A 20221-nucleotide genomic window follows, 5' to 3' on the forward strand; every position below is an offset into this window, starting at 1 on the left:
TAAAGGAATGTCAGTTCACATACCAGTGTTTTCATAAACAAAAAGTTTGATGATGTTTCCCACCTGCTCATACCCCCCTGAAAATCATTCAAGTGAAACCTTTCAGCTCTTTAAATTATGATGGGGTAGAACTGACTTCTGTTCTGTGTGGTCATGAAGAAGCATTTTAGCTCAAGAATGTAGCACAAGAATTTTAGCACTTTAGGATTTTAGCACAAGAATTTTTCTGGAAATTGATGTTTTTAAGCTTAATGCAGTGATTATGTTTTGACTTGGAATCTTCCCCTCCGTTTCTGTTATTGTTGTTCTATGCAGATTATCAACGCCTGATGACCGTGGCTGAAGGCATCACCACACTTCTGTTCCCATTTCAGTGGCAGCATGTTTATGTGCCCATCCTCCCTGCTTCTCTGCTACATTTTCTTGATGCTCCTGTCCCTTATCTGATGGGCCTTCAGTCAAAAGAAGGAACTGACCGTTCTAAGCTAGAACTTCCTCAAGAGGTAAAACTTTAAATGAATGATGCAGCATTTGCTCTTTGTTATTTAGGTCAGGGCCACTTTTGTTAGATAACATTGTCTTTGTCCAAACTGCGTCTCTGGCTATTCTGAATCTTCCAAGTAGGTCTAGGGCAGACACTTGGCATTCAGATCCTGACTTCTAATGGTTATTATGTGACATAGTCAATAATGAAACATGGTTCAAAACAGAACACTGGCAGATTTTCACAGCTGAAAATTTGTGAAGATGGAGTGATAGTAGTATTATCTAGTTGCTTTATTATTCTAATAGTATTTTATTTTTTTACTCATATTTTAAATTTTGTTTTTAAGTGGTACAGCGCAGTTTTAAAATCCTTCAAAATTATTGTATTAATTGAAGTGAATTTGATTTTTAACCTCTGTCAAATGAAAAGTAAAATCTTTCTGCAAACTAAGGATCATGGAAATATTAAATACTTAGTCTTTGTTTTCAGACATAAGACCAGTTATCAACTTTTTCTGAATGTCAGCTTAGCTAGCTGCGTGAGATAAAAATTCTAACCCTTAGCTTTTAGGCCACCTTAAGATTACTGTACTTTCTGTGTGTTATATTTCCCAATGTTGTTTCAAAAGAAAATAAACAGGAATTATTGAAAGCATTTTGAATCTAATTTTTAGCTGTTTTAGTAGTACTCAGAATTGAAATGTAAAGACTTTGAATTGAAATATTGATGAGAGAGCCATGGCGTATTAAAAAACATAAAATGGTTAATTACATTATATTATTAGCCATTTAATTAGCACCTTTCTCAGTAAAGTTTTTCATGCTGTGCTTCACTTTATTTGCTATTATTTCCCATAGAGATTCTCATTTTAATAAGTGAATTTAAAATAACACACTAAGCCACAGATGTTATACCCAGAAATGATTCCTGTAATCATCCATTTCTTGCTTTATTCTAATGAATGTTTTCTTACCAAAATGAACATTTTTGTTCAGGGGAAAGTAGCCAGTTCAGGTCATGTAGAATACACATGCAAACTCTTCTTGTTCCTTTTGAGCTTGTGCATGCTCTCTGCATCTTTCTCGGATGCCTCTTTTTTCTTATAACTGAACTCTCATTTTCTCTTTTATTAAATTAATGTAAGTGTTTTGTTGGTCCAAAGAAGTAAGCCCTTTAAATTTTCAAGGAAAAAGAAGTAGACTAGCCAAAAACAGTTTGATTTAAAGATTTAAACTGTGATGTGTTTTAGTTTCTTGTTGAGTATCTGGTCTATTTACATGTTAATTAAATTATATTTGTTTAGACACAAATGTTACGTTTCCATTTTTGCATGAGTAATAATTGTTGAGAAATTTTTGTTTATTTACTTTTAGAGAATTTTAATGCCAGCTTGAAGTATTTGTTATTAGGAAATCTTTCTGTTCTATGTGTCTATGTGTATCCTCTGTGTGTATGTGTCTATATGTATCCTCTGACTCTAAAACTGAACATTAAATACTCTGAAAGCTCTTATAGTAATACCTGTGATTTTCTAAATCATTTACTAAATCAGTACTTTAATAAGTATACATATGTATCTATTCATAGAGTAGAATAATATGAAATAACCTGAATCAGCTGTGAAAATAGTAGTGCTTCTGTGTAGAAAGTATACATGTGTGCATTACTGACTTAGAAGAAAAGGCTAATGGCATATCACTTTGCTCTGCTGTTGTTTTACAATGAGATGAAATAATCCACACACATAATTTGGAAGAGGAAATGGTTATAAAAATAATCATTTTTAAGAGTGGCTAGTAATATTCCCCTTTCCCTAAAAACTGCAAAATAAAATAATAGCTAAAAATAGTGAGAGAGTCTCTTAGAATAGTTGTGAAAATAAGTTTACAAAATGATTATTTTAAGAAGATATGACTTTAGTTGTTAACTAACTAATGTAACTACATAGGCTTATAATTAACTACGCACTCACTAGCCCCATGATTCCAAAATGATAGGCACAGGTAGCTGTTTCTTACATTGTTTTTGGTGGGGTATGGGAACGTGATGGTGCAAGGATGTAACACTGAGAATTAGTTTTATAGACTGGTACCTCACTTTCTAACATCTTTATAATGAATGGTGGACAAAAAGCAAGAGAAAAGCTGAAATAGCATTGCTTTTGCTATTTTCTTTTTGTTAATATCTTGCTTTTGCTACTTTCTTATTGTCATATCTTGCCTTAAAATTCTATGAAACTGTTAAATTTTCTTCTCTGACATACACTTATGCCAGCTTCAGCCATTGAGAAAGCCGAACTCTTACCAAACGTGGAGAGAGCTGCCCTGGCCTCACGTTTTTGGATACTTTATTCTGTCGCCTTCATTTTTAAGGTTCCATAAAATGACCATCTCCTTGAGCCTTATTCATTCATGCAGCAAACAGTTGTCTCATACACTACTAGTGTGTGATATCCTGGGAGACATCTAGAGGAAAAAAGTCACCTTTTAAGAGGTGTTCTGTTTTCCAGAATAAGACATTTACAAATATCAATAGCAGAGGCTAAAAAAAATAAGAGGAATGAAAGATCGAAGAATGTATACAAAGGAAATCAGAATGCCTTTAGGATTGGAACAGGCTTCCTGGGAAAAGAGATCATTAAGCTTCAATCCTTTGTCCCATTACTTTTGAGGGAATGTGGGTTGTTTTTAATTGGTAGTAATTACATATCATGAAGGCTTCTGGCAGGTTGATTAGCAAAGTTATAGAAGTATTTAGTCCTAAAACAACATTGGATTGAGATGTTGAGTATATTTTTCATTCTTGAGTTTAAAAAATTTTTTTTAGATTTAATGGTATTAAAAATGAGAAACTGACTTACAAGAATACCCTATTGTATGCAGTTCTTTTCTGTTGTAGAAAAAGGGCTCTTTGATTTGTCTTCAATAAATTTATACAACACAAGTTTACACTCCCTATCTCTTCTTTGCAATAAAACCCCAATTTGGACCCTTGCAAGCCTGCATAGGAAAGTGAGAGAGAATCGAAGGAATATGGAGAGAGAAGCCAATAACTGCAGTGCAGGAACACCCACCTTGCCGTACATTTTGGCTCAGTAGTGATTACGTGTGGAGAAGGAAATGGCAACCCACTCCAGTGTTCTTGCCTGGAGAATCCCAGGGATGGGGGAGCCTGGTCGGCTGCTGTCTATGGGGTCGCACAGAGTCAGGCACGACTGAAGCAACTTAGCAGCAGCCAACAGCAGTGATTACATGAGCATGACAAGCTTTAAAATTTCCCCAAACGTATCATTTTTCTCTTTTAATGGGGGAAGGAGAGGGATAGAAAAGGATAACAGGAAGGCATTAATGATGGAGACAGTACAAAATCTAAGTGGTGAGAGGTTGCAGGTTAACATTTAGATTAGCAAGTTAGTGAATTTTTTTTCTTCCATTTTTAAAGATATTGAATCATCCATTTGAATTATGGTGACCTAGTTTCTCCCTTTAAGCCTTACAATACATCCGACTTTCTAGAGACTGTAGAAACATATATAAAGATGTGGATTTAAATAAAGCTGTAAGTAGCACTACTGTCTTCGGTAAGATATGACTTCAGCTCTTACTTTATTTTGAGAAAACTATTAACATTGGAAATGAAGCATAATGGAAAAGAAAAGAATCCCTTAAGCCACCATGCTGTTTGAAGATGCATATCTGGAACAGGTGTCAGGAAATCATGTCCGTTCTTGGGCCTCAGTTTCTTCATCTACAGAATTAAAAGGTTGGATTCAAAGGTTGTCTTAGGCTTAAATAGTCACTGTTGATTCTCTGGTTTTGGATAGCAGAAAATCTTGAGCTTTTATTGATCTTAATGTGGAACTCTGCTATACTCTTGGTTATCAATATCTAACAAGAAGAACAGAGATCAAAAGAGAATAACAGAGACCCAGGTGTTTGCTCTCCTTTTTTCATCTTGGTGGTGGTGGTTTAGTAGCTAAGTTGTGTCCGACTCTTGTGACCCCATGGACTGTAGCCTGCCAGGCTTCTCTGTCCATGGAATTCTCCAGGCAAGAATACTGGAGTGGATTGCCATTTCCTTCTCCAGAGGATCTTCCTAACTCAGGGATTGAACCTGGGTCTCCTGCATTGCAGGCAGATTCTTTACAGACTTAGCTACGAAGGATGTTAGCATTCAAGATCAGAGGACAGTGTGAATTCTGTCTTTGTTGACCTTGGGGGCATTGTTGGGGGCCAGGTAGAGGGAAGTATGAGCTGAGACTTCCTGTTCTGTTTACTGACTTCACCTTATGCATACTAATACAGTCAGGATCAATTTTATGTGATGGGCTACCTTGCCCTCCTCCTCCACCCCAATTTAGGAGCCCAGTTTTCCTTTACTCTGACAACCTTGTTCTGACTAAGAGGGTGTGAACAATAAAGGTAAAATGCTGTTTTTGCATATATTGTCATCAGGTACCTGAGGGATAATCCAAATTTTATGCAAGTACTTAGCCCCTTGAATTTTCTTTATCTACTTGAAAGATATTTAAAAGTCTTTTAATTCAAAATCTTGAGTGTAAGCAAACTCAAAAAAAAAAAGCCATTTTCTCTTACTTCAGCCTCTTCTTTTGCTTGACTCAGAATATTCAAGTCAAGTCTGAATTACTCAAGGGTCACTTACCTTTTCTCGAGGCACTAACCCCACCCCTCTCTGTCTCCTGCTCTTTGTCCTGGCTTCTGAAATGGTCTTGCCATATATGAGGTTGAAGCTAATTTTGGATAAAGTGAAAATTTGTGGATTTTCTGTGAACTGTAATGCTCTTTGACAATTTCTTTCAATTTTGGAATACTATAGCTGCTAAGTTTTAGCAATTATTAATTCTAAATTATAAATGGTGTTAGAGCAGTGGAATGGCATAGAAAGTTCAAGCTCAGTGAGCATTTTACCCTGTGCCTCCTGTTTGTAAGGTGCTATGAATCTCTGCACTTTTACCTGTTTAAGGAATACTTACTGGATGCCATATATTGCAGAGTCACATCCTCATCAGTTATAATAGACTGATGAGACCTGGAGGAAATGATTTATATATATGTTAAAGATATATATTCTTTTACATAGGGGAAAATGCTGACAACAGAGATTTATTTTTAAAGAACAAAAAATTCTTAACTCTGAGGAGGTTAACATAAAAGGCTGTGGAAACCTGTAGTTTTGTTAATAATAGCTGGCAAGAATATTTTAGAACATAATATTCCTTTACTTTAAAACCTTTGTATTTCTTTTTTCTCTTTCAGGCTAACTTGTGTTTTGTAGATATTGACAACCATTTTATTGAGTTGCCTGAAGAATTTCCACAGTTCCCCAATAAAGTGGATTTTATCCAGGAACTCTCTGAAGTTCTTCTTCAGTTTGGGATCCCTCCTGAGGGCAGTCTACATTGCAGTGAGAGTGCCACCAAGCTCAAGAATCTGGTTCTGAAAGACTTGGTCAATGACAAGAAGAATGGCAACGTCTCTGCAAATAGCATCAGCATGTATGAGTTACTGAAGGGCAATGAAACCATAGCTCGTCTCCAGGCTCTGGCCAAGCGGACTGGTGTGACTGTGGAAAAAATGGACCTCTCTGCCTCTCTGAGTGAAAAAGAAAAAGACTTAAAACTGCAGTGTGAAGAGGCAGAACTAAGGGACTACCAGCTCAATGTTCAACTCCGAGAGATCTTTGCCAACCGCTTTACACAGATGTTTGCAGATTATGAAGCATTTGTGATTCAGACTGCCCAGGACCTGGAATCATGGCTGACCAACCGGGAACAGATGCAAAACTTTGATAAAGTAAAAAGACCAGAGTTTCCCTTTTTATGGTTCTTAATAGTCTATATGTTAATGATTTTGCTAACTTTTTTAAAACAGATATTCCCCCCCACCCCCTTAAGAACTTTTCTTAACCACTATTTTATAATAGATAAAATAATTTCACAGGAAAGTAAATGAACTAGCTCATTAAGCTGCTCACTGAATCATGTATTAAATTGCCTTTAACCTCATTTTTGAATTTTCTATACTTTGAAGATACTTGAAATAGAAACTCTTAAATTTCATTCATTTTTCAAATCTGTTAACACTACCTCACCTTGTAAGAGTTTTATTTACTCATATTTTAGGATCAAATCTAGTTAAATGAAGCCTATTCCTTTCTAATAAAGCCTTAGATTTTTGTCTTCATCCCACGGTGAAGTCACAACTTGCCCATATAAAGGTAACAAACAGTTTACTTTCAGAAGGTAAATTTTTATCTCAGCATCAAAAGAGAAAAAAATGAGGTTTTATGAGAAAAATGAGGTTTTACGACTGTTAGACTGTGTTCTGAAGTATCAGAAAAGGAAGACAGAAAATGATACTAGCTTTTAATTGTCCTGCTGAAGTTGAGGCTTCTTTCTAAGGTCTACTATGTTCTTCTGCCAGTTTTTCTGGACACATTCACCAGATTCCTTTCCCCACCACCACCACCACCACCACCACCCCTGCCCAAGACGAGAGCACTTAGGGGTGTACATTAACTCTTTCGGGTCACTAGGATGTAGTTCAGTCCCTTGCCTTTATGGTTGCCAAGGCATGATGTTGCAATTAGAATAAATTATGGCCTTTTGCTAAATGGTATCTTTGTGTCATGGAAGACCTCTCAAAGAAGCTAATATGTTCCAAGAAGCTAATCTACAGTCTTGGAGCATCTGCCAAATAAGTGTTAACAAAAAATTTCTGTAAAGGTGGGTAGTAGAAAAGATTTTTTTCTGATTTCATCAGGTATTTTTCAGATAGTTATATAAACCACATTTAACAGTTAAATTCTGATGCACTTTATGTTAGAGAAAACTTCTTTAATAAATTAAGAGGCCTTCACCTATCCAAATGTATTCCTGCTGTTAGGTTCCTTTCTCATTAAGCTTAACCATTTCTGCACATTTTTTCCTAGCCAGCTTGGAACTAATCTTTGTATACTCATGATTTATCCTTGAAGCAATTCAAATTATTATCTAAATCAAGCCCTGGTACATTCTTCCTCTTAATCTTTATGTAGCTTTAAACTATAAATGGAATTCTTTTTATATAACCCCTAGAGAAATGAAAGTTTCATGTTGGATTCCAGAAGGCTTGTAATCATCTCATTTTTCACTAGGAAAATTTACAGAACTATCACATACTAGTCCTGTAAGCCAAGTCTTTGCTGACTTAAAGTGATACAGCCCACAAGCATCTGAATATCAAAAAGCCAGACATTTGGTCCATTTAGGAAAAAAGGCTGTTTGCTCTATGAAAAGTAGGGTTGATATTTATCTCTAAAATACCTTTTTAAGAGGTGAGCTGACTTCTGGAGACTGCTATGAACCATTCTTGGGCCATTTGGATTTGTGTGACTACATCTAAGCTATGAAGGCACTTAAATTGAATAAGTGGATTTCTGTAAGGAAGTTTTTCAAAGACATCCTAAATATCAGAACTTGTTTCCTAAATAAATATGCTGGGAGAAAGCTATAAGTATTAAGGAGAGCAACAATAGGTCAGAACATATACTTCCACCTTTCCCCTTCTGGCTTTTGCCACATTGCATTCAGTCAAAAGAATGAAAAGCAGAGGCATCTCAGTAGGTGAAATATTAGTCCAGTTCCAAATTTTAGCTAGTGCCAAGTTGTGACTAGAATTCCTCTACATGCATGGACCTGAAGAGCCAAAGGAAAGAAATGAACCCTTTGAATTAGAAGCTGATCACAATTTCCCGAGCCATTCCATGCAAGCAGACAAGCTGGTAACAGGGACATGTGGCTGGCTGTACATGTTTTCAACAGGCTTGGCTTGCTTTGGATGGTTTTCCAGGCAGTGATTTTTTTAGTGGTTAAGGCCCAGACTATTCTGTTAGCACAGGTCTGGATGGAGTTTGATCTTGAATTAGTACTCATCCATCAGTTTCTCACTTTGGGCACCTAGGAAAACTTCTACTTGAAGAACAGATGATTTTACTTATAAACACAAATTCCATATTGTTGGGGTTTTTTTTTGAAGAGTATTGCTTATGCATATATTAATGCTATTATTGTATCCATTAATCACCTGGCTGCCTTATGACTTGGAGGTATTTGGCATAGTCTAGGAATAGAGAGTGGAAAAAATTACAGCTCACTGGGGAAAAGGTGTCAAATTTAATGGCAGGTGAAGAGAATAATTGATGTTCGTGTAGCGACTGATCCACCATGTTTCATTAACAGTGCTCTCTTTTTCCTGCATGATGGTCATGAGGACCAGAATGTAAATCAGTTTTGAAAGGTAGGAGCAGCACTAATGACTTAAGTGACCTGAATTCTATGAATTTAAAAGATGGGGGATGCGGGGAGTGAAGTTTTAAGGATTTTTGAATTTCATACATTAGTTTTGCATGTTATAAGATTGAAAAGGAATGACCTTAGCGACAGATAATTTTGGGGTTTATCATGTAGTATTAAGATGATCTCTTTGCACTAATAATTGCCTGATTGTCTCACTACAGGCTTCCTTCCTGTCTGACCAGCCAGAGCCATACCTGCCATTTCTTTCACGCTTCATTGAAACACAGATGTTTGCCACCTTTATTGATAACAAAATTATGTCTCAATGGGAAGAGAAAGACCCTTTGCTTCGAGTCTTTGACTCTCGGATTGAAAAGATAAGACTGTATAATGTAAGGGCACCTACCTTGAGGACATCTATTTATCAGAAATGCAGCACTTTAAAAGAAGCAGGTACATTTGTCATGCCTTTAAAAACGAGCTTAAAATCCACGATCATTTCTTTTTACACATTGTTGACCTTATAAACCACAAAATTAATTTTCAGTTTTAGACTTCCTGGTTAATCCTTGTGCTATATCAAGAGATGCTTTCTGCAGTTTTGTTTCGTTCTGTTTTGTGAGCTAATGTCTGTCCTATTCCCACTTGACATTCCTCTTCCCTGAGAAGACGAAAAACAGGAACAAGCTGAGTGGATTAGAACTATTAGGTTCCTGTAATTTCTGTCTTATTCTCTTTATTACCTTAATGAAAAAAATATTAATTTTTGTTTTGCTGCTTATTTTGCTTTTTTTTGCTTTTTACCTTTTCTTCTCTTCATCTAAGGAAAATAAGTATTAATTTACCATAGTAAATTTGAGTTGCTACCTAATTTACATGATTAAAACTATTTATTTTAGTGGCACCATTAATTAAAATAGCTTCATCTATTGAAATTAAACCTCTAGATTCTCGTATTCAAATGAGAGCTTCCCAACCCTGATGTTAGTTTTTCTCTCAGAGAATTAATAGTCTTGGCTGATCTTGTCTGGCAGTGTAATACTATAGTCAGTTAAATAAATAATCATATTAAAAGTGTTTACTGAGTACATACTATTTCATGTACAGTTTTGCATTTGATCATCATAATGAGGAGGTATAGACACATTTTATTGCCTGTTTTATTGCTGCCTTCATCTTACAGTTGAGAAAACTGAGAGGTGAAGTCACTTGCTTGTGATTGCATAGCTAGTTGTTGATGAAGCCCTGATTTGAACCAGAATTTGACTGATTCTAGCACCTGGAGTCTTAACACATTAAGCTGTTCTTTCAATAAATAAACAATAAATAAACATGTAAAATGTACCAGTCCACATAGTTTTATAGTTTTGTACCCGATTCCTAACTCTTTCTTAGTTTATTTCTCTGCCAATAAACTGACTTTTATCACTTGAGTGCCCCTTCCTTTTATTTCTTCCCCTTCAAGTGTAAAAGCTGTTTGAGAGCAGCCTTCTTTTTTTTTTTTTTTTTGAGCAAAAAGCAGCAAATATAGATTTTCTTTGCTCTGCCTCTGTTGCTTGCCTTTCTTGCTTCATTTGAGGTAGAGCAGAGTTACAAGAGTGTGGTGATGCTGTAACTAGCATGTTTTAAGGAAAGAAGTATATAAATGATGTCTCTTGTGTAGCCTTCAGAGGTTTCTGATAACTTGAGGAAATATCATTCTGTTATATCCCACTTATGAGGGTAGATCCTTGGAACCCTTTAGAAAGTGACAGTTGCCTCTCTGTTTCTGAAAGTTGGGGGAGTAGAGTGATCAAAATTGTCTATGCCTGTTCAGAGAGTAGTGTGGCTTTCAGTGCTTTAGTAGCCATGTAAATAGTATAATGCCTTCTTGAGCAAATTTTATTCTTCCCTTCCTGACAGAATTTTTTAAATGAAGCTAAGTACTGATTGCTTTATTTGTATGCTTCTAGAAAGTTTCTTCAATTAAAATAGATTCTTGGCCTCTCAAGAGTTTGGTACTCGTACTGTCATCACAAAAATTATATAATACTCTTAAAACTGTACCATTATAGATTTACCATATTTGAAAGAGATTAAACTAAGTTTAGGAATAGTCTCCCAGGAACTTAATTTATCAAAGACTTTCTTTAAAGGGAGACAGTTGACTGTGACTATATCTGTCTCTCATGAATGGTGCAGTTATTTCTTTTATCAGGTAAAAGGTAATAGACTTTTATCTTTTAAAAGACTTACCTCACCCTCACCCCCATCCCAGCCCCAACAGAAGCTATAGAGATTGGGATTTTGTTGTTGACATTGAATTTTATTGTGTATCTTTTGTTTTTTTTGGTCCTTTGTTGTTTTGCTTTTGTTTCTATTTTGCCTCAACTAAAAAGAATTTTGATTTGCAGGTGAACGCTTTAGGCAGAGGCTATCTGCTGCTGATATTGTGGCACCAGAACCTCATGATTTCTTTGCAGAAAGACAACAAATTGCTAGTAACGCAGAGTTTTCTTATTCCTTACCGATCACAGAAAATTAGTTTTGGCACAAACCCTTGAAAGTCTAACAACAGGCCTATGACCTCTTGAAGCAGGCATTTAATAATTTCTGAATGTTCAGTATTCACTGATGGTATAATCACTGAAATGTAACATTGCATTGTGCTCCCTGTGGCAATCTTATAAACCCAGATAATTAATTGTGAATCACTATTTTTGTTTCTACAGAGCTTCCTAACTAAAGGAAAATAACTCAATATCAGATGGGTTTTTCTATCACTTTAAATCCAACAGAAAAACTGATGCTACTTTTCTTTTTTTCCTTTTGTGAGGGTAGAAGCACTTTTTGGCAGAGGTGAAATTTTGTAGTAGTTCATGGAACATAAAATTGGCGGGGACTTCAGAGAATTCCACACCATGAATCTAAGCATTATTTGCCTAAATCTAATTGTGTTTTATAAAATTAGGAAGCATTAAGAATATATATATACTGTTGTGGAAAGTCAGAGGGCATCATTGAAAATTAAATATCACTGCATTAAAGCATGACACCCTTTTGCCCAGTCCAGAATATATGGACTGTATTTTGAGAGAAGTTACAAGTTACACATTAAAATGAAATTTTAAAAAGTTTTGGATAAATTCATATGAGTTATAAAGAAAAATTAGGAAAGCTTAAAGTAGATGTCTCACACTTTGAAGTTTAGTGTAATAACGCCTTCTGTACACATCTCTTAATTCTGCAGACACAAACACTGGCTGGGAAGCATTGATCTCACATAAGATGATCTTAAGTAGATTCTTTTGACTAGAGTGAAATGTATGATTCACAGACCTCTTCCCACCCCAAAGATTTTCTTTAGAATATATATGGAGAAGAACCAGCAATACTCAATCTGCTGGTATTGAATAGGGCAAAGTAAACTGATTCTGTGAAATATTTATAAGAAAATACCTTTTTACTTCTCTCAGATCCCAAGATTGGCAGTGCCCACAGTGTGTTCTGTTCATCACACACACAGTTACTGTTTGTCCTTCCCAGCAGTAATCTCTAGGCAAGGTTACGAGTATTAATGTTTTCTCTTATAAATTCAATTGATAAAGACATTTAAGATCAGATTTTTTTTAACCAGAGAAATAGTTCACAGTTTCTTTCCTGAGCCTTTGAAACATCTCTCAACTTTCAGTGGTTTTAAAATAGAAATATTGAGTAATTTCTATTTTTTAACTCTGGCCTATATTATTCTTGAAATGACAGTTTTTTATTCTCTGGACATTTTCTAAATGCCTGCTTATTTTATTTTTCTCTGCATTACCCATTTTGATCTAATGAACACTTTTAAATAACTCCTAATGAGAATGAGACTGTTGCTAAAAGTAAAGGTAATAGACTTTACACAGTTCCTTGTTTTTTACAAGTGGAAAAGCATGAATATTTAATGGATCTTTGCACAAAGAAATAAAGTAACATAGGGCTATAGTGCTTGCTTTTACCTTCTCTAATTTGTCTTTCAGCTCAAGGAAGATATTTTATTTGCCATCATTTTCTTTAATGTTGTACTTAGAACCATATTTTCATTAAGAATATGAATTTCCCACTCACGGGAAACTGTTTCAGTACTAAATTATAGATTATTTTTTAACCCCACTGCCCTGCTTTTGCCACATGCAGAAAATAGTATGAAAATTCATTATCTAGTATTTACTTAAAACTAACCTTTTTATACTTACATTATACTGATTTCTGAAGAGCTTTTGTAAAAATCTATTTCAGACTATCACAAAGATTGAGTTTCTTGTCACTGCATGAGTAGAGGAAGCATTATCTTTTAAGGTTTAGCCAATGAAATGTTTCTAACATGTTATAAATTTAATTTATAGCCCAGTCAATTGAACAGCGACTGATGAAAATGGATCACACTGCTATCCACCCACATCTGCTTGATATGAAAATTGGTCAAGGCAAATATGAGCAAGGATTTTTTCCAAAGTTACAGTCTGATGTCTTGGCAACAGGACCGACTAATAACAAGTAAGCATGTTCTTCTTTTGAGTCGTTGGTTGAAAGAGTGAATGAAGGGCACAGTGCTCTGCACCTCTTATGGGGACTGCTTAACTATTAAAGATTTTATCAGTCATTACTTTTTTGAAAACCAAATTAATCTGCTTGAAATATGAATTGATAACGAGTATTTGACTTTTAATTTCATCATGTAAGAAAATGCAAAAGTAGAGATTTTTTTCTTGTTGAAGTAATGTGCGCTTAGGAATAGTTTTAAATGACTGTTTAAATATAATGCTAATACTGTCTAATGGAATTAGAAAAGTTATGCCTTCACTGTCCATATTAGTTTCCTAGGACTGCTGTAACAAAGTACTGCAAACTTGGTGGCTTAAAATGACAAATTTATTCTTTCATAGTTCTGGAAGCTGTAAGTCCAAAATCAAAATGTTGGTAGTGCTATGCTCCTTCCAAAGCCTGTAGGAGAGGATCCTTTCTTGTGTTTTCCAACTTCTGGTGGCCCCAGGCAATATTTGGCTTATAGTAACATAACTCGGTCTCTGCCTCTACTTCACATGGCTACTATCGCTTGTCTATGTTCAAGTATTTCTCTTCTTATGAGGACACCAGTCATGTTGGATCAGGGCCCATCCTAATGGCCTTATCTTAACATCTGCAAAGACCTATTTCCAAATAAGATCAAATTCACAGGTGTTGGGATTAAGATTTCAGCATTTATTTTAGGGAGACACAATTCGACCCATGCCACCATTTAGTACTTTTAAATATCAGGTGCAGAAATTACAAAACAACCAAAAATAAAGATAAACCCTATCATTCTTTATGGTAGATGATCCCATTCAGAAAATATTTGAATATGGTTAGAATTGAAAACACTTACTTGGGTTTAAAGGAATTCTTGATTTTAGATGAATACCTGTATGTATACTCAGTCCTGTCCGACTCTTTGCAACCGCACAGACTATAGCCCATTTTCATACAGTTCATGGGGTTCTCAAGGCAAGAATACTGAAGTGGTTTGCCATTCCCTTCTCCAGTGGACTGCATTTTCTCAGAACTCTCCACCATGAGCCATCCATCTTAGGTGGCCCTATACAGCATGGCTCATAGTTTCATTGAGTTAGACAAGGCTGTGGTCTGTGTGATCAGATTAGTTAGTTTTCTGTGATTGTGATATTCACCCTGTCTGCCCTCTGATGTAGAAGAATAAGAGGCTTATGGAAGCTTCCTGATGGGAGAGACTGACTGAGAGGGAAACTGGGTCTTGTTCTGATGGGCGGAGCCATGTTCAGTTCAGTTCAGTCACTCAGTAGTGTCCAGCTCTTTGGGAACCCATGAATTGCAGCACGCCAGGCCTCCCTGTCCATCACCAACTCCTGGAGTTCATTCAAACTCATACCCATCAAGTCAGTGATGCCATCCAGCCATCTCATCCTCTGCCATCCCCTTCTTCTCCTGCCCCCAATCCCTCCTAGCATCAGGTTCTTTTCCAGTGAGTCAACTCTTCGTATGAGGTGGCCAAAGTATTGGAGTTTCAGCTTTAACATCATTCCTTCCAGTGAACACCCAGGACTGATCTCCTATAGGATGGATGGGTTGGACCTCCTTGCAGTCCAGGGACTCTCAAGAGTCTTCTCCAACACCACAGTTCAGAAGCATCAGTTCTTCAGCACTCAGTTTTCTTCACAGTCCAACTCTCACATCCATACATGACTACTGGAAAAACCATAGCCTTGACTAGACGGACCTTTGTTGGCAAAGTAATGTCTCTGCTTTTCAATATACTATCTAGGTTGGTCATAACTTTCCTTCCAAGGAGTAAGTGTCTTAATTTCATGGCTGCAGTCACCAACTGCAGTGATTTTGGAGCCCAAGAATATAAAGTTAACCACTGTTGCCCCAACTGTTTCCCATGAAGTGATGGGACCAGATGCCATGATCTTAGTTTCCTGAATGTTGAGCTTTAAGCCAACTTTTTCACTCTCCACTTTCACTTTCATCAAGAGGCTTTTTAATTCACTTTCTGCCATAAAGGTGGTGTCATCTGCATATCTGAGGTTATTGATATTTCTCCCGGCAGTCTTGATTCCAGCTTGTGCTTCTTCCAGCTCAGCATTTCTCATGATGTACTCTGCATGTAAGTTAAATAAGCAGGGTGACAATATACAGCCTTGACATACTCCTTTTCCTATTTGGAACCAGTGTGTTGTTCCATGTCCAGTTCTAACTGTTGCTTCCTGACCTGCATATAGGTTTCTCAAGAGGCAGGTCGGGTGGTCTGGTACTCCCATCTCTTTCAGAATTTTCCACAGTTTATTGTGATCCACACAGTCAAAGGCTTTGGCATAGTCAACCAAGCAGAAATAGATGTTTTTCTGGAACTCTCTTGCTTTTTTGATGATGCAGCGGATGTTGGCAATTTGATCTCTGGTTCCTCTGCCTTTTCTAAAACCAGCTTGAACATCAAGAAGTTCACAGTTCACGTATTGCTGAAGTCTGGCTTGGAGAATTTTGAGCATTACTTTACTAGCATGTGAGATGAGTGCAATTGTGCAGTAGTTTGAGGATTCTTTGGCATTGCCTTTCTTTGGGATTGGAATGAAAACTGACCTTTTCCAGTCTTGTGGCCACTGCTGAGTTTTCCAAATTTGATGGCATATTGAGTGCAGCACTTTCACAGCATCATGTTTCAGGATCTGAAATAGCTCAACTGAAATTCCACCACCTCCACTAGTTTACTTTCTAAGGCCCACTTGATTTCACATTCCAGGATGTCTGGATCTAGGTGAGTGATCGCACCATCGTGATTATTTGGGTCATGAAGCTTTTTTTGTACAGTTCTGTGTATTCTTGCCACCTCTTCTTAATATCTTCTGCTTCTGTTAGGTCCATACAATTTCTGTCCTTTATCAAGCCCATCTTTGCATGAAATGTTCCCTTGGTATCTCTAATTTTCTTGGAGAGATCTCTAGTCTTTCCCATTCTATTGTTTTCCTCTATTTCTTTGCATTGATCACTGAGGAAGGCTTTCTTATCTCTTCTTGCTATTCTTTGGAACTCTGCATTCAAATGGGAATATCTTTCCTTTTCTCCTTTGCTTTTCACTTCTCTTCTTTTCACAGCTATTTGTAAGGCCTCCCCAGACAGCCATTTTGCTTTTTTGCATTTCTTTTCCATGGGGATGGTCCTGATTTCTGTCTCCTGTAAAATGTCACGAACCTCAGTCCATAGTTCTTCAGGCACTCTTGTCTATCAGATCTAGTCCTTTTAATCTATTTCTCACTTCCACTGTATAATCATAAGGGATTCGATTTAGGTCATACCTGAATGGTCTAGTGGTTTTCCCTACTTTCTTCAATTTAAGTCTGAATTTGACAATAAGGAGTTCATGATCTGAGCCACAGTCAGCTCCCAGTCTTGTTTTTGCTGACTGTATAGAGCTTCTCCATCTTTGGCTGCAAAGAATATAATCAGTCTGATTTCAGTGTTGACCATCTGGTGATGTCCATGTGTAGAGTCGTCTCTTGTGTTGTTGGAAGAGGGTGTTTGCTATGACCAATGCGTTCTCTTGGCAAAACTGTATAAGCCTTTGTCCTGCTGCATTCTGTACTCCAAGGCCAAATTTCCCTTTACTCCAGGTATTTCTTGACTTCCTACTTGTGCATTCCAGTCCCCTATAATAAAAAAAAAAACATCTTTTTTGTGTGTTAGTTCTAAAAGGTCTTTTAGATCTTCATAGAATTGTTCAACTTCACCTTCTTCACCGTTACTGGTTGGGGCATAGGCTTGGATTATGGTGATATTGGATGCTTTGCCATGGAAACGAACAGAGATCATTCTGTTGTTTTTGAGATTGCATCCAAGTACTGCATTTTGGACTCTTTTGTTGACCATGATGGCTACTCCATTTCTTCTGAGGGATTCCTGCCCACAGTAGTAGATATAGTGGTCATCTGAGTTAAATTCAGCCATTCCAGTCCATTTTAGTTTGCTGATTCCTAGAATGTCGACGTTCACTCTTGCCATCTCCTGTTTGACCACTTCCAATTTGCCTTGATTCATGGACCTAACATTCCAGGTTCCTCTGCAATATTGCTCTTTACAGCATCAGACCTTGCTTCTATCATCAGTCACATCCACAACTGGGTATCGCTTTTGCTTTGGCTTCATCCCTTCATTCTTTCTGGAGTTATTTCTCCACTGATCTCCAGTAGTATACTGGGCACCTACTGACCTGGGGAGTTCCTCTTTCAGTATCCTATCATTTTGCCTTTTCATACTGTTCATGGGGTTCTCATGGCAGGAATAATGAGGTGGTTTGCCATTCCCTTCTCCAGTGGACCACATTCTGTCAGACCTCTCCACCATGACCTGTACGTCTTGGGTGGCCCCACACAGCATGGCTTAATTTCATTGAATTAGACAAGGCCGTGGTACATGTGATCAGATTGGCTAGTTTTCTGTGATTATGGTTTTAGTGGGTCTACCCTCTTGTGCCCTCTCGCAACACCTGCCATCTTACTTGGGTTTCTCTTACCTTGGACAAAGGGTATCTCCTCACAGCTGCCCCTCCTGACCTTGAACGTGGAGTAGCTCTTCCTGGCCCTCCCCCGTGCAGCCGCTGCTCCTTGGACGTGGGGTTGTTCCTCTCAATCTTTAATCCAATTTTCTGTTGATGGGTGGAGCTGTGTTCCCTCCCTGCTATTTATCTGGGGCCAAACTGTGGTGGAGATAATGAAGATAATGGTGGCCTCCGTCAAAATATCCCATGCATGTACTGCTACACTCAATACCCCCAACCCTGCAGCAGGCTACCACTGACCCACCCTTCTGCCGGAGACTCCTGGACACTCCCAGGCAAGTCTGAGTCAGTCTCTTGTGGGGTCACTGCTCCTTTCTCCTGGGTCCTGGTGCACACAAGGTCTGTTTGTGCCATCCAAGAGTCTGTTTCCCAGTCTTGTGTAAGTTCTGGCAGCTCTGTTAGGGTTAGGCGACTTCCTCCAAGAGGGCTTATGCCATACCCAAGTATGCTGCACCCAGAGGCCCTGCCCCTGCGGCAGTCCACTGCAGACCCATACCTCCACAGGAACACTCAAACAGTTGTGTCTCGGTCTCTGTGGGGTCTCTAGGTCCTGGTGTGCACACAGTTTGTTTGAGCCCTCTGAGCATGTCTGGCGGGAATGGGGTTTGATTCTAAACGCAAATTCGCCCCTCCTGCCATCTTGCTAGGGCTTCACCTTTGCCCTTGGACGTGGGGTATCTCCTCTCAGCCACTCTAGCGCCGCACAACCACCACTCCAGCACCTACTATCTTGGCTGGGGCTTCTCTGACCTTGGACGTGGGGTACCTCCTCACAGCCATTCCAGCGCCACACCAAAGCAAAAACAACAGCCAGCTGCAGATGTGATTGGTGTTAGAAGGAAAGTCCGATGCTGTAAAGAGCAGTATTGCCTAGGAACCTGGAATGTTAGGTCCACAAATCAAGGCAAATTGGAAGTGGTCAAACAGGAGATGGCAAGAGTAAACGTCGACATTTTAGGAAACAACAAACTAAAATGGACTGGAATGAGTGAATTTAACTCAGATGACCATTATATCTACTACTATGGACAATAATCCCTTATAAGAAATGGAGTAGCCATCATAGTCAACAAAAGAGTCCAAAATGCAGTACTTGGATGTAATCTCAAAAACGACAGAATGATCTCTGTTAGTTTCCCAGGCAAACCATTCAATATCACAGTAATCCAAGTCTTTCCCCCAACCAATAATGCTGAAGAAGCTGAAGTTAAACGGTTCTGTGAAGACCTACAAGACCTTTTAGAACTAACACCCAAAAAAGATGTCCTTTTCATTATAGGGGACTGGAATGCAAAAGTAGGAAGTCAAGAAACACCTGGAGTAGCGGGCAGATTTGACCTTGGAGTACAGAATGAAGTAGGGCAAAGGCTAATAGAGTTTTGCCAAGCTTTTGACTGTGTGGATCAAAACAAACTGTGGAAAATTCTGAAAGAGATGGGAATACCAGACCACCTGACCTGCCTCTTGAGAGATCTGTATGCAGGTCAGGAAGCAACAGTTAGAACTGCACGTGGAAGAGCAGACTGGTTCCAAATAGGAAAAGGAGTACATCAAGGCTGTATATTGTCACCCTGCTTATTTAACTTATATACAGAATACATCATGAGAAACACTGGGCTGGATGAAGCACAAACTGGAATTAAGATTGCCGAAGATTGCCGGGAGAAATATCAATAACCTCAGATATGCAGATGACACCAGCCATATGGCAGGAAGTGAAGAACTAAAGAGCCTCTTTGATGAAAGTGAAAAGGTTGGCTTAAAACTCAACATACAGAAAGCTAAGATCATGGCATCTTGGCCTATCACTTCATGGCAAAAAGATGGGGAAACAATGGAAAGAGTGAGAGACTTTATTTTGGGGGGCTCCAAAATCACTGCAGATGGTGACTGCAGCCATGAAATTAAAAGATGCTTGTTCCTTGGAAATAAAGTTATGGCCAACCTAGACAGCATATTGAAAAGCAGAGACATTACTTTGCCATCAAAGGTCCATCTAGTCAATGCTATGGTTTTTCTAGTAGTCATGTATGGACATGAGAGTTGGATTATAAAGAAAGCTGAGCTTCAAAGAATTGATGCTTTGAACTGTGGTATTGAAGAAGACTTTTGAGAGTCCCTTGAACTGCAAGGAGGTCCAACCAGTCCATCCTAAAGGAAATCAGTCCTGAATATTCCTTGGAAGGACTGATGCTGAAACTCCAATTCTTTGGCCATCTGATGGGACGAACTCACTCATTTGAAAAGACTCCGATGCTGGGAAAGATTAAAGGCGGGAAGAAAGAGAAGGGGACGACGAGGATGAGATGTTTGGATGATGTCACTGACTCAGTGGACATGAGTTTGAGTA

At 38.0% G+C, this 20221-nt stretch overlaps 1 protein-coding gene across 4 annotated transcripts in view; it reads left to right on the plus strand.

The window, feature by feature from the left end:
• Nucleotides 1-20221, plus strand: part of DENND5B (DENN domain containing 5B) — a 228650-nt gene that overhangs the window by 145735 nt on the left and 62694 nt on the right. For all 4 annotated transcript variants that reach the window (XM_069585398.1, XM_069585399.1, XM_069585400.1 and 1 more), the window contains 4 exons: nucleotides 316-503; nucleotides 5764-6300; nucleotides 9005-9236; nucleotides 13148-13298. In XM_069585398.1, the coding sequence (XP_069441499.1) occupies nucleotides 316-503; nucleotides 5764-6300; nucleotides 9005-9236; nucleotides 13148-13298 (1108 nt within the window). The remainder of the gene's footprint in view (nucleotides 1-315; nucleotides 504-5763; nucleotides 6301-9004; nucleotides 9237-13147; nucleotides 13299-20221) is intronic.

Source organism: Ovis canadensis, chromosome 3 (genome assembly GCF_042477335.2).
Source record: "Ovis canadensis isolate MfBH-ARS-UI-01 breed Bighorn chromosome 3, ARS-UI_OviCan_v2, whole genome shotgun sequence".
Lineage (NCBI taxonomy): Eukaryota > Metazoa > Chordata > Mammalia > Artiodactyla > Bovidae > Ovis > Ovis canadensis.